This window comes from Lepidochelys kempii, chromosome 4 (assembly GCF_965140285.1).
Source record: "Lepidochelys kempii isolate rLepKem1 chromosome 4, rLepKem1.hap1, whole genome shotgun sequence".
NCBI classification, from domain to species: Eukaryota; Metazoa; Chordata; order Testudines; family Cheloniidae; genus Lepidochelys; species Lepidochelys kempii.
Genome location: NC_136383.1, coordinates 56,811,600 through 56,838,923, shown reverse-complemented (window position 1 = coordinate 56,838,923; position 27,324 = coordinate 56,811,600). Strand labels below are relative to the sequence as shown.

General features: G+C 39.6%; 1 protein-coding gene across 4 annotated transcripts in view; it reads left to right on the top strand.

The window, feature by feature from the left end:
- Positions 1–27,324, top strand: part of LRBA (LPS responsive beige-like anchor protein) — a 558,089-nt gene that overhangs the window by 385,018 nt on the left and 145,747 nt on the right. For all 4 annotated transcript variants that reach the window (XM_073341330.2, XM_073341331.2, XM_073341329.2 and 1 more), the window contains 2 exons: positions 16,000–16,140; positions 17,385–17,504. In XM_073341330.2, coding sequence (XP_073197431.2) covers positions 16,000–16,140; positions 17,385–17,504 — 261 coding nt within the window. The remainder of the gene's footprint in view (positions 1–15,999; positions 16,141–17,384; positions 17,505–27,324) is intronic.

The following is a 27,324-nucleotide window of genomic DNA, read 5'->3' as shown; positions in this document are numbered from 1 at the left end:
AGTGACACATATCCACCAGGAAGGAGAGCTGGTGGTCATTCAAAGGACTGGAAGGATATAAAGTCACCAGTCAGAATTGTTTGCCTTCTCTTGCACCTCCCAAGACCAATCTAGAGAGGCCTTTGAGAAACTAAAGCTAGTCTGGTCAGTTTTTGATGAGGTATGGTGATTTCGAGGCAAGCCCTCTCACACTATGCTGTGCGAGTGTGGATTTTTAAAATATTATCAGGTCACTTATGAACTTTGTCTATACAGGGTAGCCAGGGTCTTACTTTCAATAATTTTGTTTCCATATTCAATGAATTACTCTAGAAATAAAGATCTTCATTAGTTTGTTAGTCCTTTTTTTCTTCACATTAATTTATACTCTATTTAAACCTCTGCTTTTCTATGTTGTAGTGCAATGGTTGCTGTACTATAGTTAGGTCTGTGTATGAGTTCAGTTTTAACAGGAGCTTTAAACCTTTATTTTGGAAAAATATCATTAAAATGGCAAAACCGTAACACAAAATATAAACTTTGAGTACAGCTTGAATTTTTCATGATGGTTTGATTAAAAAAATGAATTGATACAGAGGGAAGAATAAGAGTTTAAAAATCATCCAGTGCGTCAAATTTTCACTGGATTGTTTCTTTTTTGGTACTCCTTTTGCAAGAAATGACAGATGACTAGGGAGGAGTATAAAAATATTGCTAGAGCATGCAGGGGTGTAATCAGGAAGGCCAAGGCACAACTGGAGTTGCAGCTAGCAAGGGATGAGAAGGGTAACAAGAAGGGTTTCTACAGGTATGTTAGGGTAACAAGAAGGTGGTCAGGGAAAGTGTGGGACCCTGACTGAATGGAGGAGGCAACATAGTGACAGATGATGTGGAAAAAGCTGAAGTACTCAATGCTTTTTTTGCCTCGGTCTTCACAGACAAGGTCAGCTCCTAGACTGCTGCACTGGACAACACAATATGGGGAGAAGGTGAGCAGCCCTCAGTGGTGAAAGAACAGGTTAAGGACTATTTAGAAAAGCTGGACATGCACAAGTCCATGGGTCCAGATCTAATGCATCCCAGGGTGCTGAGGGAGTTGGCTGATGTGATTGCAGAGCCATTGGCCATTATCTTTGAAAATTTGTGGCGATTGGGGGAGGTCCTGGATGATTGGAAAAAGACTAATATAGTGCCCATATTTTAAAAAGGGAAGAAAGAGAACCCGGGGAACTACGGGTCATCCTCACCTCAGTTCCCGGCAAAATCATGGAGCAGGTCCTCAAGGAATCCATTTTGAAGCACTTGGAGGAGAGGAAGGTGATCAGGAACAGTCAACATGGATTCACCAAGGGCAAGTTATGCCTGACCAACCTGATTGCCTTCTATGATGAGATAACTGGTTCTATGGATATGGGGAAAGCGGTGGATGTGATATATCTTGACTTTAGCAAAGCTTTTGGCATGGTCTCCCACAGTATTCTTGCCAGCAAGTTAAAGTAGTATGGATTGCATGAATGGACTATAAGGTGGATACAAAGCTGGCTAGATTGTCAGGCTCAATAGGTAGTGATCAACGGCTCGATGTCTAGTTGGCAGCCAGTATCAAGCGGAGTGCCCCAGGGGTTGGTTGTGGGGCTGGTTTTGTTCAACACCTTTATTAATGATCTGGATGATGAATTGCCCCGTCAGCAAGTTTGCAGATGACACTAAGCTGGGCAGAGAGGCAGATATGCTGGAGGGTAGGGATAGGGTCCAGAGTGACCTAGACAAATTGGAGGATTGGGCCAAAAGAAATCTGATGAGGTTCAACAAGGACAAGTGCAGAGTCCTGCACTTAGGAAGGAAGAATCCCATGCACCGCTACAGGCTGGGGATCGACTGGCTAAGCAGCAGTTCTGCAGAAAAGTACCTGGGGATTACAGTGGATGAGAAGCTGGATATGAGTCAGCAGTGTGCCCTTGTTGCCAAGAAGGCCAATGGCATATTGGTCTGTATTAGTAGGAACATTGCCAGCAGATCGAGGGACGTGATTATTCCCCTCTATTCGGCACTGGTGAGGCCACACCTGGAGTATTGTGTCCAGTTTTGATCCCCCCACTGCAGAAGGGATGCGGACAAATTGGAGGGAGTGCAGCGGAGGGCAACGAAAATTATTAGGGAGCTGGGGTACATGACTTAAGAGGAAAGGCTGAGGGAACTGGGGTTATTTAGTCTGCAGAAGAGAAGAGCGAGGGGAGATTTGATAGCAGCCTTCAACTACCTGAAGGGGGGTTCCAAAGAGGATGGAGCTCGGCTGTTCTCAGTGGTGGCAAATGACTGAACAAGAAGCAATTGTCTCAAGTTGCAGTGGGGTAGGTCTAGGTTGGATATTAGGAAACACTATTTCACTAGGAGAGTGGTGAAGCACTGGAATAGGTTACCTAGGGAGGTGGTGGAATCTCCATCCTTAGAGGTTTTTAAGGCCTGGCTTGACAAAGCCCTGGCTGGGATGATTTAGTTGGGGATTGGTCCTGCTTTGAGCAGGGGGTTGGACTAGATGATCTTCTGAGGTCTCTTCCAACCCTGATATTCTGTTAAATCTAAAACACCTGTGCTCTGGCCATACTGTTGCTCCTCGTGCTGATGGCTAGAATATCAATTATACATTAGTAGTGTTTGTCTATGGAATATTTTATAGCTTTTTAGCCATAATGGAGAATAATGAATCAGGGTTTCAAATCTCATATCTTCAAAGTGCTGTTTTAATTCCCATGCAATTCACTTTATTTATTTTTAACTGTGGCCAGGAACACCAACTTAGAAAATAGTTAAGAACAGACCTGCTGAACACTCCACATCCCACTAAGAAAAAATAATGGAGAGTGCTCATTGCACCCTCTGTAGGTACAGAATCCAGGTCTCTAATACAATAGATGCCATTCTTAGCCAGTGTACCGCACTGTCTTTTGGAATGACTAAACCAGTTAGGATAATCCAATCTCTAACCACTCTAAACCACACTCCTCTCCCAGAGCTAGGGATAGAATCCAGGATTCTTGGCTGACAATATTTTACTGCTGACTAGTGAGTAAATAGTTGTGTAATGCTCTGAGAAAGTGTGTATCAAGTCATCCTAGCTAGTCAATTACTACCAGTTACTCTTGTAGCTCAAGTAGTAATTGTTTAAGCTAGGGATGTGAAGGTTAAGGGGTTCAAACGCTGCTGCTGAACAATGTGAAGAGATGGTAGCTTTGGATATGATTTGCACAGTGAGAACATCACTTTAAAATAGGTTTTGTACTGAAAAGCTGTGATGATCTAAATTATGGTATGAATAACCAAAATACGTTTCACATTTCAGTCAATTGTCACACAATTTGCTTGTGTAACCCACTGGTCAGTGTGTGCTTTGTGCCCCACTCTATGCCTAATCATGCATAGAGGATGTAAGTCTGTTACAGCTCTCAGCTTGAGAAAATGGGCTTTTTTAGCACAAGCTGTAAAAACTCATGCTTGGAGCTCTGGAGGTCATTGGTTCAATTCCTCGAGTGGGCCAAGATGGTGGCCATCACATTTTTATGGCCTTGACATGTTTGAAGGCTTCATCCTGGCAAGAAAGGGGGAGAGCAATAAGCAGATCTGCTGGTATAATGAAAGTACACATTCCCTGCCACTGCTCCTGGCTTTATCCAATTTCTGGAAGGCCATGAGGACCTATGGACTGTTTTGGAAAGTGAATGGTAACAAAGGTTGTTTCAGGGAGGTTCCTTCTGGCTGTCAGGTTATGTTGTCATTGCTAATCATGGAGGATTACTCTTGGTGTATTTACTTTCAGTAACTTTTAAATAGGGAAAAAATGTAATCAGATAATTTATTGAGGGACAGCACAGCCTCTACACACTTTTCCAGCACTTGACATAGGCAGGATCGGCTTCAACAGCACCATTTCTCCCTCTGATTCCCAGGCACATGAAGCTCCCTTTACTCTGAGAGAGATCCACTGAGGTAAACCAAACCTTAGCAGTGACTTCTGCAGTATTAAGACTGAGTGACTTCCCAAATGCATGCCATATGTGATAGTCAGTGCTGATAATGCATGCTGATTGGTTGATATAAGTTACATAAAAGCATACAAGATCACTGCTAACGTTTTATTTAAAGTCTAAGTTTGAAGCTGGGTTATGCATTACGTTTGGGTATCTGTTGGAGATGGAAATGAAAGCCTTAAAGAATGTTGGAGTGCATTATCGATAGTGTTGTAGGCAATATGAAGGGGGAAAGAAATGTACAAGTCTTTCCCCTTGATTTCTTCTTTCCATTCTTTTAATATTCTGGGTTGATGAGGGATGTCCCACTGCAAATTTAGCTATCACTAAATGTAAGGTTATCTTGCTGTTTTGAGCTCAAGGTTATTGATCAGTTATCAACTTCAGACTTAGTAAGCTTCTGTATTTTTTGCATAATTAAAAACACTTTTTTATTTGGACACATTCAAGCTTTTTAACCTTGGGACAACCCTTAGAGCATTTTTATTAGTGGATAGTTTTACATGGCAAAACAACATATGTTAGCTTTTAAGTAAAAAATCTCAATTAATATTAGTTTACATACACAATGTGGGTGAATGATAGTAACATCACTGATATGTAAACAGTTAAAGTTACCTTTTTATTCAGTTAGTTCCAAGATAATTTACTTATTTTGCCTTTGCCATTTGAGTTGCTTTTTATGTTCTCAGTGGGTAGGGTGACCAGAGAGCAAATGTGAAAAATCAGGACGGGGTGGGGGGTAATGACAGATGACTAGGGAGGAGTATAAAGATATTGCTAGAGCATGCAGGGGTGTAATCAGGAAGGCCAAAGCACAATTGGATTTGCAGCTAGCAAGGGAGTTGCAGCTAGCAAGGGATTCTAGTTGCAGCTAGCAAGGGAGCCTACATAAGAAAAAGACCCAAAAATTGGGACTGTCTCTATAAAATTGGGACATTTGGTCACCCTGTCAGTGGGTCACATTGTGCCATAATAGGTGAAACAAAATTTCCCGTTGATTTGAAAAGCAAGTTTTGCTTAAATATTGATGGCATAATTAGGTCCAACGTATTTTCAGGACTATCTAGTGCAGAGGGGGGCAAACTACGGCCTGTGGGCCACATCTCCTTCGCAGGACCTTTCCCTCTGGCCCCCGAGCTCCTGTCAGGGAGCAGGGTCCGGACAGGCTTGCAGAGGAGCCAGCCCAACCCCCCACAGCGTGGTGAGCGGGGCGGAGACTAGCCCCTGGTCCCCCCTCTTCTGCTCCTCTCCCTGCCTCCCTCGCAGTCACAGTTCACCCCAGCACCTGGACAGTGTGGCTGCAGCTTCAGCTGGGCGGCGGCACGGCTATAGCACGGCCAGACCTGGTGCTCCAGGGCGGCACAGTCTGGGGAAGTTCCGGAGCGGGATGCAGGGAGGTGGTCAAGGGGCCTGGGCCCTGCTGCCGGGGACAGGGGCAGAGCACCCCAGGGCCCCCCTCCACCTCCAGCATGCTTGGCCCCTGTACCCAGCAGCCAAGCCCAGACAGGGAGCGAGCCCTGCCCAACTGCCAGGGAGAGCAGCCAAATGAGCAGGGGAAACGCACAGGGAAAGGACTGAGCCCCCCTTTCCCCCATCCCACGGGTAATGTGGGGCAGGGAGAGCAGGGAGGGTTGGATAGGGGGCGGGAGGGCTCCAAGGGGGCAGTCAGGGGATGGGGAGCAGGGGGGATTGGATAGGGGATGGGTATCCCGGGGGGATGGTCGGGGGCGGAGAGCCAGGGGTGTTTTGGATAGGGATGCAGGAGTCCTAGGGGGCAGTCAGGGGTGGGGAGTAGGGGTGTTGGATGGGGGTGGGAGTTCCAGGGGACTGGAATGGGGGTGGGGGCCAGGCATAGCCTCGCCCAGCCTTCCCTACCCAGTCCTCCATACAATTTCTGTACCCGATGTGGCCCTAGGGCCACAAAGTTTGCCCACTCCTGATTTAGTGTCACTTCAAACATGTATCTGTGAGAGATACAAAGCTCACTGAAAAAATCATATTGATAGATCTAAAACTCAGTGGCTTTGGTACTGTTTAGATTATATTACATTTAATTTTAGAGTACGTTGAGATAGTGCTATGCCATTTTATCCATATGCAGTACATGAAAAAATATCCAAAGAGCCTAGATTTGTAAAAATGCTGATCACGGTCTGTTGGTTATTCTTGTCAGTTAGATAAAGGAGCTGATGAGAAATAGTTGTCTGCACCCTAAACAGTGCATATGAGTCTTAAATGAGCCCACTGGAGGCCATTTATCTGTGTCTCTCTTTACCAGGATAAAATAAAATAAATGTCTGAGTGAAAAATTCATTTGCATCTCAAAGTAACAGCAAGTTTGATGTAGAGGAATACCCTTGACTGGCTTTTATGTCTGGGCATACACACATACTTGCATACACAGGAAGATCCTGTGTGGTTTCAGTGACCATTTATGTAATATGGTATTTTTTTTCTCCATTCTCTTTGTGAATTGTTTTAGTGTGGTGAGCTTTGGTATATATATTTTGTAGATGATACTTAATTATTCTCATTTGCATGTGAAACCTGTTTATATTTTGGAAGTGATTGTAATATCAGCTGTACTTAATGTTTAACTGTTCCCTTCAAGAATTACTTTCACTATTGTCTGTTTGTCTCTCACACACACACTCTCACACCCTGTTTGTTGGACTACAATGCTAGATACCAAATAATTCTTTGAGATACCTTTATTCAAAACCATATGTTATACCCGTAATCGTGTGCATAATGATATGCCTGTGTCACAAGGGAAGAAGTTTAAGTAGGTGGAATGTGAACAAATGGATACTCACTTGATTGGTGTCAGATGTTAAAGGTACATATCTCTAGTGATTGGCAAAGGAGGCAGCACAATTGCAAAAGAGCCATACTCTGAGGTAAAATAATTTGAGTACACTCACTTGTTATGCTAATCATGGGACAATTCCAACAGAGAATCCTAGAGTTATTCAAACCCAACAACCCTACTAGCTCTCTAACAGATGATGGAACTAATGGCCTAAGATTGGAGTCCTCTAAACTGACAGTAGTACTATGTAACTAAATTATTATCTGAGTATGACCTTTAACAAAACACTCCATAATAATGCTATTCAGGTAAAGAGGTGAGGGGAAGAAAAGGTACTATGTCACATACATGGTCACTGAAATAACCTGCCTTCTTTCTGTGTAAGCAAATGTGGGTACACCCAGACACAAAAGCCAACCACGTGCAGTTGTCTGTAGCAAACTTGCTGTTACTTTGAAATGCAAATTGTCCCACCCACCTCCCGCTGCCTCAGGACATGGAGTCTTTGTCTGGACTGACAGGAAAAAGGGGTTATGGCTCCTTTAAGGGTCCCTCCACCCTTGGGTTTGGGGGAAGAAGTGGTCAGGGAAGGGAGAAACATTACTGAACTGATGGGCGAGCTGGTGAGACTCAGGTGTGCCATTGGCTTCTGAACATTCTAGGGAAGGTGTATATACTATATCCCTCTGGCCTGAACCCGCTCTCATGCCTGGATTAGAGCTGCCATCCCTAGGATTACACTGGACTGGGTTTTTTTATTTTGCTGTGGGCATTGTGCTAATCAAGTTTTTGATTAGTTTTTGACCTACCCAGTGAGGTAGGTCATCAGGTAAGGTTCAAGTTGTCACAATATAGTAAGTTGCTGATGTCCAGGGCAGGTACTGGGGCGGGGCGGGGGGGGCAGTTCCCTGGCAAACAGGAATTGGACATTCATAATGTTGTGGCCTAATGAAACCACACTCATCTTGTCTTTCTTCCTGCAGGTCCAGGACAATGAGTTTTTCATTCCAATTATAGTCCTATTGACAACATTTTAAATGTCCAAACCCTTTTTTGGTGCTTAGCTTATATTAGTAACAGGAAAAAAAACCCAAAGTGTCCTCCGATACTGCAACATAAACCTCAGCCAAAGCTTCCCCTGAGCTTGAATGTTCCAAAGGTATGAGCTCCTGTGTAATAGCTCCCTAATTTCCTTTGATCCCAAGAAATGTTCCCTCTCTGTTTGCCTTATCAGCATGACTTGAACACTTAATATCTGGGAACTAAATGTTAGGTTTTTGCACCTGATCCAAAGGTGACTTAACAAATAAAACCCTGAATGTCTATACAGGATCTTAGTATAGACTGTGTTTTAACTGCGGAGTTATTATATTTTAAGGATTTGCTCTGTACTTATGCCGGACATTTCAATGCACCCAAAATAAAGTCAGTGCATTAGAAGACACTGCGATTAAGCACTGCCAGCCTGCTCCAGAGTTTAATGTAAATTAGGAGTATTCACAGCCACTGTGAATCAGACAGTATAGAATAACAACAAGAACTAAATATGAAATCACTGCTGATAAAATTTGTGGATGACAAAGATTGGCGGAATGGTAAATAGGGATGAAAACAGGGCAGTCAGAGAGTAGTCTGGTATGACTGGTAAGCTGGGCCCATTAAAGCAAAATGCATTTGGCTGTATTAAAACACAAATTTTTACAAGCAGGGGTAAGGAATGTAGGCCATCCTACAGAATGTGGGGGAATGTGTCTTGGAATGCAGTGACTCTGAAAAGGATTTAGGAGTTATAGGGTACAAGAATCTCAAGATGAGCTTCCAGTGTGATGCTGTGACCAAAAAGGGCTAATGCAATCCTTCAGTGTGTAAATAGGGGAGTAGTGAATAGGAATAGAGGTGTATACCACATTGTTGAGGCAGATACTAGAATACTGTGCACAGTTCTGGCATCTACATTTTAAAAAAGATATTGAAAAATTAGGATGGATGCAGAAAAGAGCCACAAAAGTGACTCAAGGCCTAGTGCCTTATAGTGAGAGACTTAGAGAGCTCAATCTGTTTAGTTTATGAAAAAGAAGATTGAGAGGTGACTTGATTACAGTGAATAAATACTGTAATTGGAGAAAATACTGGATACTAAAGGGCTCTTTAATTTAACAGAGAAAGGCATAACAAGAATCAATGGCTGGAAGCTGAAGCCTCTCAAGTTCAAATGGGAAATGAGGCACACGTTTTTAACAGAGAGAATGATTAACCACCGGAACAAACTACCAAGGGAAGTGTGAATTCTCCATCTCTTGATGCAGATCAAGGGAAGTGATTGTTCTCCTCTATTTGGCACTGGTGAGGCCACATCTGCAATATTGCATCCAGTTTTGGGCCCCCCCACTACAGAAAGGATGTGGACAAATTGTCGAGATGGTCCAGCGGAGGGCAACAAAAATGATCAGGATGCTGGGGCACATGACGTATGAGGAGAGGCGAGAGAACTGGTCTTGTTTAGTCTGCAGAAGAGAAGAGTGAGGGGGGATTTGATAGTAGCCTTCAACTACTTGAAGGGGGGTTCCAAAGAGGATGGAGCTCGGCTGTTCTCAGTGGTGGCAGATGACAGACTTACGAGGAAAGGCTGAGGGAACTGGGGTTATTTAGTCTGCAGAAGAGAAGAGCGAGGGGAGATTTGATAGCAGCCTTCAACTACCTGAAGGGGGGTTCCAAAGAGGATGGAGCTCGGCAGTTCTCAGTGGTGGCAAATGACTGAACAAGAAGCAATGGTCTCAAGTTACAGTGGGGGAGGTCTAGGTTGGATATTAGGAAACAATATTTTTCTAGGAGGGTGGTAAAACACTGGAATAGGTTACCTAGGGAGGTGGTGGAATCTCCATCCTTAGAGGTTTTTGAGGCCCGGCTTGGCAAAGCCCTGGCTGGGATGATTTAGTTGAGGATTGTTCCTGCTTTAAGCAGGGGGTTGGACTAGATGACCTCCTGAGGTCTCTTCCAACCCTAATCTTCTATGATTCTATGTTGTCTTCAAATCAAGACTGTATACTTTTTCTGAAGATGTGTTTGACCAAACATAAGTTATTGAAAATTCTCAATAATGAAAACCAGATAAGTGGTCTTGAAAATAAATCCTAGGAAGAACAAAGATCATACTTGGCAAATATGCTGAGAAGCATAACTCAACAGTGCAAAGAAGTAGATTTACAAAACTTCAGATAGTGGGTAAGATCAGGCAGAAATAGATGAAAAAATCAAGAGGAGAAGCAAGTTCAGGATCAGATTTTATTTTTTTAAATTTATGATCACTGGTCATTGGACCAGTGCTTAGTGGCTTTCTAGTCTGCTAAAGTATTTCTAGCCTAAGTATGCAATAAGATATCAGATCTTGAAAAGAAGTGTATGTTGTTGTGCTTATTGTCTTCATATATTTTTTCCTGCCATTTCAATTCAGATGCAACTTTGGCAGTTTATATCCTGAGAATCACTACACTTAGAGACTAAAACATCCTAGCCATTATAGCTGGAGCACATTGTGGGTCAAGGGTTTGAATGGGTGGAGACAATGATCCTTTAGTAGCGTGTGATGCCCCCATAAGGGAGGACCATCATTATTTAATGCCCATCACCTATGACAGGTTCTGTGGCGGGTCTCCTGGGGCCAAAGAGGTCTGCAAAGCAGAAATGAATCTTTTCCTTTCAAGAGTTATCCTTTCAGTTACATTTTTGAGTATGTTGATAAAGTTCTGGCCCTTTCTGTCTCCGTTGTCCTTGCCCCCCTGCCATTCATGATGTCTCATGCCATTTTGCAAACTCAGAATAAGTGTGAAATGGGAGAGACTCAAACTAACCAGTAAGAATATAGCCCAAATATTCTTAGAAAAAGCCTATTGATTAGAAGTTGTCTAATCTATAGGAGTGATTCTAAAATCTTCAATAGAGAAAAGGAAAACCTAATAGGTTGTGACATCAAATACGCCCATGGAACCAATCTAGGAAGTAACAAACAAGTAAGCAGTGACTGAAAATTATTAATGAAAATCAGAAACTGAGATTAAGAAAAACAGGAAGACAAGAAAATGTTGTGAATACAATAAAAGACCTTGGAAAAAATACCTGGAAGAAATCAGATAATGTCAGCATACTTCAGAATACTCTTAAGGAAAATAGGAGTTCCAAGACTCAGAGGACACAATTATAATGGGGTGACAAATGTTTTGCTTCAAGGACAGTGATAGTACTTACAAACAGAGAAAGCATTATGAGGAGACCAAAGAGTTTTCCATCTGGTACTACAGAAATATATTACAAGAAATAAAATCTTCACAACCATCCAAAATATATAAAATGAGGGAGACAGTTCTTGTTAGAGGATTCTGACATAACAGATGGAGTCATCCAGAGTAGAAATAAGTGAAAAAGATAGTTTCAACATGAATAACAGGTAGTCAACCGAATAACAGAAGAACTAGGGAAAAAAAAAACCCCGAGGAGTACTTGTGACACCTTAGAGACTAACAAATTTTATTTGGGCAAAAACTTAAGTGGGCTAAAACCCACTTAATCGGATGCATGCAGTGGAAAATACAGTAGGAAGACACACACACACACACACACACACACACACACACACACACACACACACACCATGAAAAAATGGGTGTTGCCATACCAACTGTAACAAGACTAATCAATTAAGGTGGGCTATTATTAGCAGGAGGAAAAAAAACTTTTGTAGTGATAATCAGGATGGCCCATTTCAAACAGTTGACACCATTAAACACCACTTGCAAACTGGACACCATTAAATTAGGCTTGAATAAAGACCTGGAGTGGATGGGTCATTACACAAAGTAAAAACTATTTCCCCATGCAAATTTTTCCCCTACTGTTACTCACACCTTCTTGTCAACTGCTTGAAATGGGCCATCCTGATTAACATTACAGATAAATTTGTTAGTCTCTAAGGTGCCACAAGTACTCCTCTTTTTTTTTTCTAATACAGACTAACACGGCTACCACTCTGAAAGAAGAGCTAGAGAAACTATTAATGGAATAGATCAGAAAAAAGCTCCAGTTCAGATGGCCCGTAGGGCGGGTCCACCTAATATGATTCTTGTTCATGATGAAGGAAAGCAGAAATATGTAGTCCTATGAATAAGAACACCTTTTCACTGGTCTAAAAATCCTGTACTACATTACGGACCATTGAATTGCTGGCCAAAAATCTTCAATTAATGTTATTGCTGGCCAAAAATCTTCAGTTAGCTAATTACTGTTGTCCCCTCTCTTCCTGGGAATTCATGGACCCCATTGGTTTCCAAAAATCAGTTTCTGGGAATATTTCTCCAAGAAACAGAGAGGCGAAGAGACTGTTAAAACACTATAATCACCTATTGTCTACAACAATTAATACTCTGGCCTCTAAATGTCATCTCATTGTCCTTTCAAATCCTTTGTGGATTTTAGGTAACCAAGACAAATGACCAGATTTCATGATCACAAATCCTCCAAATTTTGCCTCTGTAAAAGGTGTACAGTTAGTGAAACAAAAAGTGTGTAATTTCTTTAATAAGGAAAAAGCTTACATTTCAGTATGAAAAGGAATCCAGTTATAAAAGTAATGTAAAGATGACACAGATGACATCAAAAGATGACATCCTTAAAATAAGGCTAGCTAAAATCAAAACAAAGTATATAGGGAAGAAAGCCACTACATACCTTAACTAGGCATACTACCTTGTAAACCTTAAATCTGTTTAAATAGGACTTCAACAGTTCATTCTCCAAAGTGAATGTCTTCCATTATTTTTCTTTGTTGTACTCTAGAATGTGTGCTTATGTGATAGAAACCGTGAAAAGTCTTATATTTGTCTAGATGAGAGAAGTGTACAAATAGCATTCTGATAATGGTCTTTGACTCTGAGACAAGGCTTCTGTACCTGAAAATGCGGCAAGATGTGTAACTGCTCTAATAAGTACAGCATGTAAACCAGTAAAATCAACAGAAGATTCATAACTAATGAATACAGCAACACACCATAGTGCCAAGGCATATTTTAAATTAGCAAAACCACCAAATATCAGCACATTGTAATTGATTGTTTTTCAACAGTCCAAATCTGCTTTAGTCTATTTTAAAGGAAGGAAATTTAAAGTGATCCGAAGACTGGGATTTGCTATATTCAATTCTAGACCAAAAATTATGTTTAAAAAATACTGCTACACCAAGAACACTTTAAAAGTTTAATATTCCTGGGAAGATTGGAGTCTCCATGTTCCCATCATATATAGCTTTTGTATGTACCTCTGGTTGAGCACAAGATCATTAACTCTTTTAAAATAAGCAAAACAAAAACTTACTTACCATATTTTTGCATCTCCTCATACACTACTAGGAGTATCTGGTCATTTAATCTACAGACTAAGATCTACTTCTTCCATTCCATCCATTGCAGCAACAAAGAATGGAATTACTGAGGATGAAGGCTATAGCTTTCAGTTTGTCATTTTTCTCTGATTTGTAGCTGGAGGGAAACCATGTTGGCTAGAGAGCAACTCTGCTCCCATCATTTCTATAAGTACATTTACATAGCTTCGTGTGAATTTCCTCTTTTTGCCATAGGAAGAAGAATCAGCCATCATCCCCAACCTCAGTAGTTAACAACGGTTACCTATTTGTTTCCAAATATATGCGTTACTGAGAAATTTGGATTAACATTTTTAATTAAGTTCAGCCTTGGGAGGATTTTTGAACAGCCACTATACAATGATTTCCTCTATGGCTCAAGCTTAGTTAACGGTTTACAGCACTTTATAGCATTGTTGAATCACCTTGTCTGCTAAAGCAGTTGTCAGAAAAATATGGGCCAGCATGGTAGAATGTATTAGACCAATACATTGTCTCCATTTTATTATGAAGCTGCTGAGGAAGCTGTGATATACAGCACTGTCATTACAGATCTATTGTTAGAGGGGTTCCACAGTGTTTTGTGCACTGCCATTAATTTATAGCAGTAAACAATATGTAGCTCTCCGACTGCAGCAAAGCAGAATCTTTTAATGAGGTGGATGTTATTACCACAATAAATCAGTGCATTCGTGTAATGTATAATTCAATGTGTGTATTCCCACTGTAACTTCTCTGAGTAAGCTGATAGTGTATCATTGTCAGTGCACAGCTCTGTGGTTCGTTGTTTTTGTTTTTTTTCCCCCTCCCTAAGCTTTCTGTCATTTGGGGACTTTTTTTTTTTATTTGCTTGAAAATAAATGTGGCATGTCTTGATGGTTGTCCTGTTGCAGGCTTAAGAAACCAACTGTAACAATAATAGTGAGAATCAATACCGTGGATTTTAGCTGTATGGATCTCTGCATGATACCATTTTTTCAAAAGAGAATGAAATCAATCCTAATTGGTTTTAGCTTTATATTCAAGGAATGTAATTCTATAACTATTGATTTGGGGCATGCTCATTTGCAGGGTAATAAAAATAGGAGCAAATTAAGTGAATACTTAAAATGCTACAGTACTATATAGATACAGCACTGATTCTATTTTTCATTCATACAGTTTTTTTACGAATGATCTTATTTCTCTTTTTTTCCCCTCCAGCATAGCTGAGTCTTTAGGGAAAATCTGTGCAGATGGAGATTCCAAAATGGTTCTGTAACAAAAAAGATAGTTCTTGGAGTCAGTTGCATTCTTCCCTGGAATATGTTTGCTAAATCAGATAACATCCTTTTCTGCAAGCAATCACTCCTTTAAAAGGGTTACATTTCAAATTAGTGAACTGCAAAAATAGTAATCAACCTAAGATGTTTTCTTTATCCAATTGCAAAGTGAAAACTGCTTTAAGTAAGATTAGATCTTAAATCCTTGTTTGATCTGTTATCTAGAAGAAAAACTACTTGCAGTTGATATAGTACATCAGATGCCATCTGCAAGTAAAAATATACTTTTATAGTAGTAATCAGATAATCCAAATATTTCCAAAATTATAAATACGGCAATGGAGATCATTTTTTTACTTAGATTTTAAATTATTTTTTACATCTAACCAAAGGAAACCTCTGTTTTCACTGACTCAGTGCTGTATTATTGTTTCTTACTTTTGCTTAGAAGCTTTACCTTGAATGTTTGTCTCATCTTGTATGTATTGTTAACTATATCTGTTAATTTTATTTTAGTAAGATGATAAATGTGAAAATATCTTTTCTGCAAGGGTATTCTTCAGTTATAACCAGGCACTTCCATAATCTGTTTACATGTGCATCATTTAATTTAATGGTATAAGAAAACAGTATTCTATATCAGTCTCTGTACATATAGTAGAAATGTATCAAATATTGCCCATATGTACCAAAATATTTCAGACCTCTTAAAGTATTATACATATAAAACAATTAAAAGACCACCGAATCCTGATATAGGAATAATCCCATTGAAGAAACACATGGCATGTATACCAAAACTTTGTATTTTGCATTAATTAAATCCCATTTTAGCAATGTTTATAAAAATGTGGTAAGTCTTTTTGGTAATTTTGCATATTTAATTAACTTAGTTTGATTTTTGATATCAATACTTTCTGATATAATTTGTCTTTCTCATTTTCCTGCATTATGTGCAGACAAATCTTATTCTTTAGGTATAATTTCTTGTGGGATGAGTTACCATTTAAAAAAACAAAACAAACAGCACCAACAACAAGAAAACAAACAAAAAATCAAACACTAGTTCTAATATCAACATTCCACCTACATTTGACATTCCCTCTCACTCTTGGTCAGCCTGACACCTTTCCTAAAACATCAAGGTCCAAAGCCATGTTTCTAACTGTTGCTCACAACTCATTCAATAGTCTACAAAACATCACACACCTAGGATCCACTTTGTGTAATACTGTCTGCTGTGAAATGCTTGATAGTGATGATCAGTGTTCAACCGAAATTAGACTATACTGATGGAACGTAACAGCTTCTTCCATCACCTGTGTGTATGTTATCCAAGTTTGAGATCCACATTTCTCTTCACTCACATATCAACTCTGTCTGCTTTTGCAAAAAACAAAAAAGAAAAAAAAATCCTAGACAACATATTTACATGCATGCTAATAATTCTGTTTGGAAAGACACTGAAAACTGGTTATGATTATGATGTGGTGATTGTCTCCTTTGTTTTAGCCAATTGGTGCTCTAAATCCAAAGAGAGCAGCATTCTTCGCAGAGCGATATGAATCATGGGAAGATGATCAGGTTCCAAAGTTTCACTATGGCACTCATTACTCAACTGCAAGTTTTGCGCTCACTTGGTTGTTGAGAATTGTAAGTACAGTCCTTAAAAATATATTTTCTTTTAAATAATAATGAAAGCGACAAATAATCAGAAACCATGAGTAAATTAAAACCCAACAGAATATAAGGCAATTAAGATTTTGAAGTAATTGATTGTCAGCAACTTGTTTCAATTTCCAAGGATAAAATCTGTTGCAAACTCTGAACATCATGTTTTAATTTTTATAGGGTAGCCTTCTCAAATCAGTATAAAAGCTCTTTTCCCTTTAAAATATGCTTTTCAAGTAGACCTCATTGTATTACATTAAATAGGGTGAACTTCTCTTCCTCACATGATTTTTTTCATTGGGGCGTACTCTGAAAAATTTAAAATTCTTACGAACATATTTAATTTTCATCCCTAAAAGTTAAAATCAGATATCTTAAGATGCTCATAAGATTTTACATTGTCATATTTGTTTTAAATGATGCTGCAGTATATATGCAGGTAACATTGTGGATGCAACGTATTGACAATATATTGTTTAAACAGTGCATGTTTCTGTAAAATTGAAAGGTGATTTATCTTCTAGAAAGTAATTTCTTTGGGAAAGCATTAGCAGCACATCATTAATTAAAGCTTGTTAGAATGGTACAAGCATACATAAATCCTTGAAGTAATTTATAGTGCTTAGCTAATTTCAAGCAATTACCCACTAATATGTGCTTAAGTGTTCTTTAACTAAGAGGAGGCTTTTAAATCTTTCAAACATTTTTCTTTTCTAAATCATAAATTACAGATTTAGCCATAACAATGGTAAAGTTACATTAAGTATTAAATATTTGATTGCATTAATAGATAAACTTGAACAAACAAAAGAAAAAAATCTTAGCTGATTAAGCCATGCAATTATTTTTGGAAACACTTTATTTAAAAATAAACAAACCAACCCACACAAACCCTTGGATAATAAAAATATTCAGCTTTTTCTTCTTAATGTGTTTAAAAGCAATTCATGTCACGACTGATCTATAAATATTTCCCTTCCATTTTTTACAAGCTTTTATTTGTCTTAATTTACATTGAGCACAGCAGAGTAGAAATAAGGGTTACTCACACACAAAAACAGCCATGGCTGAATTATTCATCAGGTGGGTAGCAGAAATAACCTGTCCCAATTAACCTTATGCACCAGGAAATGAAGTAAGAGTAACCCTAAACTTCAGACATTGCAATTGCCATTTTTATCACATTTCTTTCAAAAAGTATCACTTCATTTTTTTTTCTTTCATAGGAGCCCTTTACAACATTTTTCCTACATGTACAAGGCGGGAAGTTTGACCATGCAGATAGAACTTTTTCATCAATTTCAAGAGCATGGCGCAACAGCCAGCGTGACACTTCTGATATCAAGGTAAAATACTGTTTTTGGCTTTTGTGAAAGCTGTTAACACATATTGCACCGTATTATATAAGTGCTGACTTGATGAAGAGCTCTGTTTAGCCTAAATTACCTCACCCACCTTGTCTTTCTGATCTCCTAGTACCACCACAGCTACAACCCTGCAAACTTTTTTTTTTTTTTTTTGTAGGCAAGGCTGGTAGTACCGCTTACTAAAGTTGCCTGACGCTTCCCATTATTAGTCTTTGTTTTCTGTTCCTTATAACTTTGCCAAACTTTTATCCTTTGGGCTGAAATTTTCCATGCTGGGTGTCTCCCTCTGGTTGAATTTTTTTGAAAAATTGCGGTCAAAATAATTGAGCCATTTCAAAGAACAGGGCAAGGACAAAAATGTTGTTTTGCCCATGTTAAAAAAAATTTGGTGACCTTTTCTTTGAAATGTTTTAATGCCCCTTTCCTTTGGAACAGGGACTTTGTCAGGGACCTTTTGCCATCCCCAGGAAAATCCACCAAATTTGGCCTAATTATAAGCCTCTGAAAAATCACCTTTCACATCTTAGATTTTATCATTTAAATTCCCCAAAGATTGTGTCTGCACTGAGCATGCTCCAGCCTGGGGCTCAGAACCACATTCCCTGTAACTGCAACTCTGGGCTTCTGTGGGCTCAGCTAGGTCCAGATGCCTGAACTGAGAGTAGAATGACTCTCCCTTTTGCAGTCAGTGACACACTTTCCACCCTCCCTCGGACCGGACAACAAGGAGGAGAGTGCTGCCTGATTCAAATGCAGAGGATACAAGATCTGGACCTGGGGAGGGGAGGGGAAGGGCAGGGGTGAGGTGGGATGGGGGCACAGATTGGGACACGGTGCTTGGTGGTATTAGTTGTAGTAATAGTGAAGTCTCTACTTTCTGGGTGGAGGAGTAGAGTGTACTGTTAGGTGGTTTCACTGTTCACTTTCTTGCATAGGTAACTTTGTGCGAGATATGTTTATATATGTAACAAACCTAACTGATTCACGGTGAAACTCTTTTTATGTATTAATTTCTTGGTTTGTTTTACTAAATGGTTAAGTGGAGATGGGGCAGGGTGACTGAGCATGGATCTGTGTGGGATTAGAAATGCAACCAGTTGGAGATTTTGTGTGAGCTGCTGTGTATGAATCCGTTGCCATTGTAAGATACAAATCTGTCAGAAAAGTGTAGCTCCTGACACTTCGTGTTGTGGAAAAGTTTTTTTGCCCAGTCATTCAGGTTTAGGTGCACAATCCATATGTTTTCAATAATAATATGAATAACAGTTAGAACTGATCCCACATCCAATTTTTTAAACTACCCGCTACACCAGTACTACTACTGATTCACACCTCTACTAATTTTTGTGTAGATAATGTTTTTAAAATAAATCTTTCAGCATTGAAAAGTAGGACCGACCTGGAAATATTTCAGCCAGATCCCAAATTCAAAGACTTCCTATTAAAAATGTATGAAGAGAAAGCAAACAAAAACTACACAGAAAATTCAAAGGGCATAAAACTATCACATGTGAAATTTCACATCAATTGCCCATCTGCTTTTAGAGAAAAGCAGGAATTCATGCCCAGTTTTAAGCTGAGTTTAGAATACAGTTCTTACTATTAAGTTGTTCCCAGGCACTTCCATAATTCTCAAAGTTTTCTGAGAGGAGGGTGTCCAACTAATGAGAAGTAGGATATTTTGAATTTGATATACCTCATCAGTGGGGCCGTACCAAATTCATGGCCCATTTTGGTCAATTTCACGGTCACAGGATTTTAAAAATAATAAATTTCATGATCTCAGCTATTTAAATCTGAAATTTCAATGTGTTGTAATTGTAGGCATCTTGACCCAAAAGGAGTTGTGTGTGTGTGTATGTGGGGGAGGGAGGGGTCGCAAGGTTATTGTAGGGGGTTTGCGGTACTGCTACGGTTACTTATGTGCTGCTCCTGACACTGGCGGCACTGCCTCCAGAGCTGGTCAACTGGAGAGCAGCAGCTGTTGGCCAGGACCCCAGCTCTGAAGGCAGAACTGCCACCAGCAGCAGCACAGAAGTAAGGATGGCATGGTATGGTATTGTCACCCTTACTTCTGTGCTGCTGCCTGCAGAGCTGGGTCCTCCGTCAGCAACCGCCACTCTTCAGTCGCCAGTTCTGAAAGCAGCAGTGCAGAAGTAAGGATGGCATTGTATGGTATTGCCACTCTTACTTCTGCACTACTTCTGGCAGGGCACTGACTTCAGAGCTGTGCGCTTGGCCAACAGTCTCCACTCTCTGGCCACCCAGCTTGAATGTAGTGCAGAAGTAAGGGTGGCAATACTGTGATCCCCCTAAAATAACCTTGCAACCCCCCTGCAACTCCTTTTGGGTCAGAACCCCCAATTTGAGAAACGCTGGTCTCCCCCATTGAAATCTGTATAGTTTTAGGGTAAAAGCACAGAAAAGACCAGTTTTCACAGTGAGAGACCAGGTTTCATAGTCCATGAGGTGTTTTTCGTGGCCATGAATTTGGTAGGGCCCTATTCATCAGCTTTGACTATCTCTGAAAATGTGTTTATTATCATTAACTTTGTGTAGAAAAAAGGTTGAGAGGTATCTGATTTAAGAACAAAGGGAACTGAAGTCATCTCTCCCCAGAAACGGTAGGGATTTCCTCACATTGTCCAATCAAGTTCCATCCCCACCTTCTTTTGGAGGGATCAGCCCTTACAGCATCAAAGGATAAAGTACCTAAAGGTGTATATTCAGTCCTTGGCTTTACAGTTCATAGAAATGCAGAAGTTAGAAAAGAAAAAGACTCCTACACAATCTGTCCCAGGTCCAGTTTTTGAGAAAGTCGTGGCAAGCCAGTTTTAGCAGCTGAACACCACCAGTATTCTTGGCCTACCCAAATCAGACTTCATATGATGTGGAAATCATGCTGCTCATTAAAGTAAACTGTCTCATCCAGACAATGGACAAATATCCATTCTAATACTGTTAAATCTATAAAAAGCCTTAGATCTACGTCACAGTATACTACTGGCCCATTGGTGTGTGGGATTGAGCTTGCTCTGTTTCGATTTTGGCTAGATTTCCATAGAGTTGTGATGGCATCTGTTCTTCCACAGAAATGTTCACACTTGCAGTCCCATGAGAGCAGAACTTATTCCTCTAGTTTTTAGTATCTGTATTAGACCTCTTGGGAAAATCATGAATTTAAATACCATCCATATGTCATGAGACCCAGTTCTTATTTTATTCTCTGAAGCAGATAACACTTTCACCACAACACTCAATGAATCTGTGTATGAAAAGTAGCTGACCCAATCTTTTATCCAAGAAAGGCAGAGATTATGCTGATAGCAAGAGGGAAGTACTTTGAAGAAGTGGCAGAAACAATGATGGCTTCTCTAGCAAGGGTATCTGGCTTCTCATTTTCAAGATCTTTGTGCAGTCTGAATTCTGCTAAACTCACTAGTGTGCCCATACCAGTGATGAGAAATGCTTTTTTTACATCGTTCATTAGCTAGGAGACTGCTGTTCTTCCTCTTGGATGTAGACATGGTCAGTTTTCCTAGTCTTTGTCATCTGTGTACTGGACTACTTCAATTCTTTGTTCATGATGCTGAATGAAGAGGCCACACAAAAGCTCAGACTAGTCCAGCTTGCTGTAGCTCCTTCCTGAGTTGGACAAGTCAAGAAGAGCTCGTCACATTGGTACACTGTACTCAATAACTATAATATTGGTTACTCAATAACTGTTTATTGGTAACCAACATCAAATGCATATCAGGGTCCTGGGCCTTGCTTTCAGTAACCTCTGACTTCCTCCCATTAAACACTATCTTTCCTTTCGCAATCCACTGAGAATGCTTAAGTCATTTGCGGACATTCTATCCGACAGAGCCCAGGGATAAGCTTTCATTTGTCAGGACAGGACATTTTCTCAGCTGAAGATGAGGATTTAAGTTCCAGCGATGGAAATCCTTTACAAAGAGATGTATTCTTAATAGGGAAGAATGTAAAGTGTGTCTGTTTCTTCCTTAATCTCTCCCTAGACTTCCCCAACACATAAACACATCTAGAATGACCCTTAAAAACATGACCGTTCCATCCAAGGAGGAACAGTGAAGATGTTCCATACTGTGACTGCCTCTCTGAGTCTCTTAAATCCTGTATTCAGCATTCAGTGTGATGGTGCTCAAGATATATTCATCTTTATCCAGGCAATTTGGTTACCAATGCAGGCAAATTTCCTGAAGTACATGTTGTGGTATAGTGTCCAGTTTAATTTCAAATATCTCAAGTGGTGGTCTTTCACCACATTCTATGGGACACTATTTCATGTCTTCTGTAGCTCAGTCTGGAAGCTTTTTCTTCTAGGCTGCATGTTCCATTTTTAATATTACCTATTTATATCTCTTTGTACCACAGCAAATATATCTTATTTATATTTGAGGCAGTGTTGTCCAGTGGACAGAGCACTGAAGTGGAATGCAGAAAACCTGAGTTCTCTCCCCATGCTCTGTCACTGACCTACTGCATGACCTTGAGAAGTCACTTGGCTTCTCTGCTTCCCCATCTACTCTTTGTCTTATCTGTTCGGATTGTAAACTCTTTGAGGCAAGGACTGTCTCTTGTAGCCTTCTCTATTGATTATGTTTTAGTTAACTTGATTACTTAAAAATTCCCAATTAACACTCTAAGATTTGGTAGGGTCTAGTCCTAAAATCAGCCCCAGTGTTAGTAGAATTACTATTAAGTTGGGAACCCCAGTGTGCACAGTGGCAACGCTCACACTTAGGAAAAAGCTTCTGACTTTGCAATAGTTCTGTTAACGCAATTATTAAACACCCAAACACTCCAACTCAAACAAGTTGGCAGCAATAATATAATACAGTTTTAACATTCAGCGTCATAACAAGAGTATATGCACACCATCCTTGTGGAGAGCCAGAGATGGTGAGACAAGTGGTGGTCCATGAAGATTCTGTCCTATCTCTGGCATTCCAAAAGATCTCTACAGTCTAGGCCGTGCTTAATCCTGTTCTACGGTTTGCTGGCCACCACAAATATTCTTAAAGATGTCTGGCCTCATCTGTCCATATCTAAACTTTGTCACTTTGATAATGTTGGGGCATCGTTATCCTATAGGTTAGTATATTAAAGACCTCAGATTTATTAGTATATAAGTCAGTTGGTTACTTTAGCAATCCTGCGGTTGAACGTCTGCTGATGTTCCTACTGTAAAATACACAAAATGTAATCCAACTAATTTCTTGCAGCTATCTGTCAACATTTTAAGCATACTTGTTTATCACACATTCCATTTTATAGCTTTTGACCTAATCTCACTTCTAGTTAAGGTTTCTAACTCTGACTGAAGCTATTCCAGGAGATTTTTTTCCTCCAACATGATGTAATGTCATTTTCTTAAAATATCCCATTAAAATCTCCTGGATTGCTTTCAGTAGTCACCAGGAGATGAATGCTGATTCTGGGAGACTCAAGGCAAATCCTGGAGGGTTGGCAGCTTCTGGTTAACTAACTTATGCTAAGGCTTATAGGCCTCATATTCTTATGCTAAATGCCTGTAGGTCCCTTGCATTACTGCCTTCTACCTATAGCTTATCTTTATACTTGAAGGAAGCAACTCTGTATACTTACAGACTACAGTGCCCAGCACAGTAGGGATCTAATTGTGGTTGGGGCCCGTGGTGCTAATATAATTAAAATAATAATAATCTTCATATGTTTATAGGTGATCAGGTTCCTCCTTTGTTGTCTTTTAGCCAAGCTATGCATTTTTAGCTTTCTTAATTTTTCCTCGTAAGTGAGTCTGATTAGTTATTGTTCTCTGAACCCCCTGTGACATGCTTAGCTGCTGGAAGTGTTGAGATTTTTTTTTTCTTAAGCTGGTATGGTTAACAAAACAATTTACTTGAAGGAGCGGTTCCACCCTTTTTCAGTATTTTTGAAAAGAATCTAAAACTAAAGTGTTCTTAGTAAGGAGACATTGTCATGTGCTATAATGTAGGCTCCAACTAATTTTACATCTGTGTTCTTATAACAATCCCATGGTAACATCGTATCAGAGTGCAAATGGCATATTGAAAATGCCATATTCTCTTAGGAACTATTTCCATTATTATACCTGTGTGTGCAAATTATACAAAACTGAAGTGATGAATAATTTAAATTTAAATAATTTAAACCGAGAGCAACAAAGTAAATGGTGTTATTGCCCTTGCAGAATTTCCCCATATTTCTTCATATAACAGCCTACATTGTGTTCTAGCCTCAGTTCCTCTGGAAAATGTTTTGCAATGTTTAATAAACTTCTGAATAGCTCCAAAATGTTTATTTCTCCAGTGTGCTGTATGCTTTCTGAAGAGCGCATACAAAAAACTTTTTCCCAAATTATAAATGATGCCCCAGGGCACTTAATATGACTGGCTTGTGCACATTTAAATATATTACAGTAATTTAAGTGCTCGTCTTTTATGTAGGCTACGTTTCACTGTGGGTAAGATTGTTTTGTGAAGCTTGTTTTTTACTGTATTCAGTCTAACAGACAAATTCTTCACTCTTTCTGCCTCAGCTTCTACATATATAAAATGGGAATATCTCTTTCACAAGGCTGATTAAATTATCTGAAACACATTGAAATGGAAATATTTGTATATGTGTATTAAATATTATTATTGTGACTGTGATCACAGAAAAAGGTATAGAATTGGGGTGGAGCAAAAAATCTCTGCAATTAAGGGGAATATCTTATATCACTTCATTATTAAAAATATATAACTTTTTTTTCAGACAGTCATTACTTTCACTACTTTGTGTGTGAGATTCTAACCAAAGTCAAAGACTAAGCCCAGACTTCATCTGGAATATTCATCATATTTCCCCTTTAGATTTAAAAGTTTCTTGTGCACTTGTCAGAGGGTATCTGGCCCCTTTATTGTGAGATGGGCACAGCCCCACCTGTGATGGGTAAATTGCCTTTCTTCTGAGGCTGTGGGGCAAGAGTCAGGTGGTAACCTGAAAAGTCCTTCTAAAGACCAGCTAGAGCTCATTTGAACAGGTGAATTTCAGAAAAGCGGTAGTCTCGGTAGTAGGCCCTGGTGTGGGAACAGCTGCTAAAGACTGGATCCATAAAAGAGACCTAGAATCAGCATTGCAATGCTAAACTTTTAGGTGACCTGCTGCCTAGTGGAATCCACAATCTGGAGGTAGGCACCCAAGCTCCTTATACAATGCATGGGAATAGTTAGGTGCTCAAGAATGGGATTCACAAAAGCCAACATGATAAATTAGTAAGTAATCTAGTTAGAAATGCATTAGATTTCCTGTTGTTTAATGGCTGGTAAAATAAGCGGTGCTGGATGGAATGTATATTCCTGTTTTTGTGTCTTTTTGTAACTTAAGATTTTGCCTAGAGGGATTCTCTATGTTTTGAATCTGATTACCCTGTAAGGTATTTATCATCCTGATTTTACAGAGGTGATTCTTTTACCTTTTCTTTAATTAAAATTCTTCATTTAAGAGCCTGATTGCTTTTTTCATTGTTCTTAAGATCCAAGGGTTTGGATCTGTGTTCACCTGTACAAATTGGTGAGGATTCTTATCAGGCCTTCCCCCGGAAAGGGCGTGTAGGGCTTGGGGGGGATATTTTGGGGGAAGACTTCTCCAAATGGGCTCTTTCCCTGTTCTTTGTTTAAAATGCTTGGTGGTGGCAGCATACGGTTGAAGGACAAGGCAAAATTTGTACCTTGAGGAAGTTTTTAACCTAAGCTGGTAAGAATAAGTTTAGGGGGTCTTTCATGCAGGTTCCCACATCTGTATCCTAGAGTTCAGAGTGGGGAAGGAACCTGCCACCTAACCCAGCTAATAGGTAGGGGTGGGGCCTAATGGGAGGAAGTTAGTTGCAGAGGCACTTCTCTGCCCTGGGGACTCCTCTCCTGAAGATAGGTATCTAAACCAGGTCAATCATTTCTCACAAAAAACTGTGGAAGAGGAGGAGGTCTTTTACACAATAGCCCAGTGGTTCGAGCACTCACCCAGGATGTGGGGGAGACAGGTTCAAGTCCCCACTCTGCCTGATATAGAGCATGGACTCAAACACAGTTCTTCTGCCTTCCAGGACAGTGCCTTAACCATTGGGCTATGAGGAATTATCAGGCAGGAAGGTAGAGTGTCTCCATCTTTGGTGTTGAAGCTGTTCCACTTTGAATGAATAATCACTCATTGAGAAAGAGTGAGTGAGTGACTGACTGATTCTATAGCTCTCTGGTTGGGACTCTCACCTGGGATGTGAGACCCCCCAACTGCAAGACCTTGTTCCATTGAATATGTGAGCATTTATACAAAGTGGAACAGCTTCAACAGGAGATATTGAGACAGAGAACAAAAAAGTAAAAGGAGTTTACTCTTCTTCCTGGTTGAGAAGTTACTGAACATTTAGAGCCATTGAATAGAAAGTTGAAAGAGGGAATTATGTTGGCTTCCTTATGAAAATAAATACAAATAATTAATTGGCAATGAACTATTTTTTTCTGTCGCCCTTATGTAATTTGGTAGGCATAGTATCTTGTTTGGAGGCATTGGAAGTTACCCAAAAGAATCATATGGGCTAGCTTTGGTGTAATTTGTGTCAGTTGGTATCACACTTCAATAAAGAAAGCTAAAGCATATGTGTGGTCACAACCAATCCTTGTCATTGTGCCATGAAAGCCTTGGGATTTGTGATCAAAGCATCAGACTAATCATGAATTGCAGTATAACCTTTGGCTGAACCTTTCAAATTTTGATTTCAAGAGGTGATGCATTGCATTAAACCTTGTTACCTAGCTCTTTCCTACCTATATCTTTAAGCAATGCAAATTCATACTTAGTTGGTAAATTGGAAGAAAGTGCAAATTGCAAATGCCAAGCTGCTCTGTCGTTATTTACTTATCAGTTCAGCACTGATGCTTTTAAAAATGAGAAACGTATGTTTTTTATCCAGAGCCTAGTATTCTGTTCTGATGAATAAAAAGCATACTTAATTTTGTAAAACTACATTTAAAGTATTGGACAGACATGAACTTTGACTCTGTTAACTACACTTAGACTATCAGTGCAGATAATTTTGAGCTGCTGTATAAAATAGCAAATGAGGAGAGTTCTGCAATCTTTAGGATGGAAAATGTTCTTGATCTGGGATTGCATTAAGTTGCACAATGCAATGTCAAATACAGTAGGTTTGTGAATGTTCAGGTTACCTTTTCTGAGGCATGCCTGTAACTATGTTTTTTCTACAAATGAATGAATACACACCTATGTGTATGAAAAGATTTGTCATCTTTTGTTTCTGTAACTACACTATAGCTATAAATCGATATATCTTGAAAATTCATTATATATCATGACTTCAGTCTGTTTGATAATCAGTGGTTGGTCTGCAGTTACCTCTGAAGAGTGAAAGGGATAATTAGACTGACCAATCATCGTCAGTTTTATACATTGTACAACACTGAATTCTAATAGTTGAAGACTGAAAGATAATATGAATCTTTATTAATTACTTTTTAAACCACATTGCTTTATACGTGTTTATAAAACACTCACGAATTTGGTTTTACTGGTACTCCACAACAGTGATTAGACTGCAAGCTCTTTGAAGCAGGGGCAGTCTTTTTGTTCTGTTTTTGTACAGCACCTGGCAAAATGGAATCCTGATCCATGACTGGGGCTCCTAGAGCCACCACAATACAAATAATAATCGTCATTAATTATTATGCACCATAAATACTGCATAGTGCTTTGTGGTATTTTGAAAGATACATTCTCC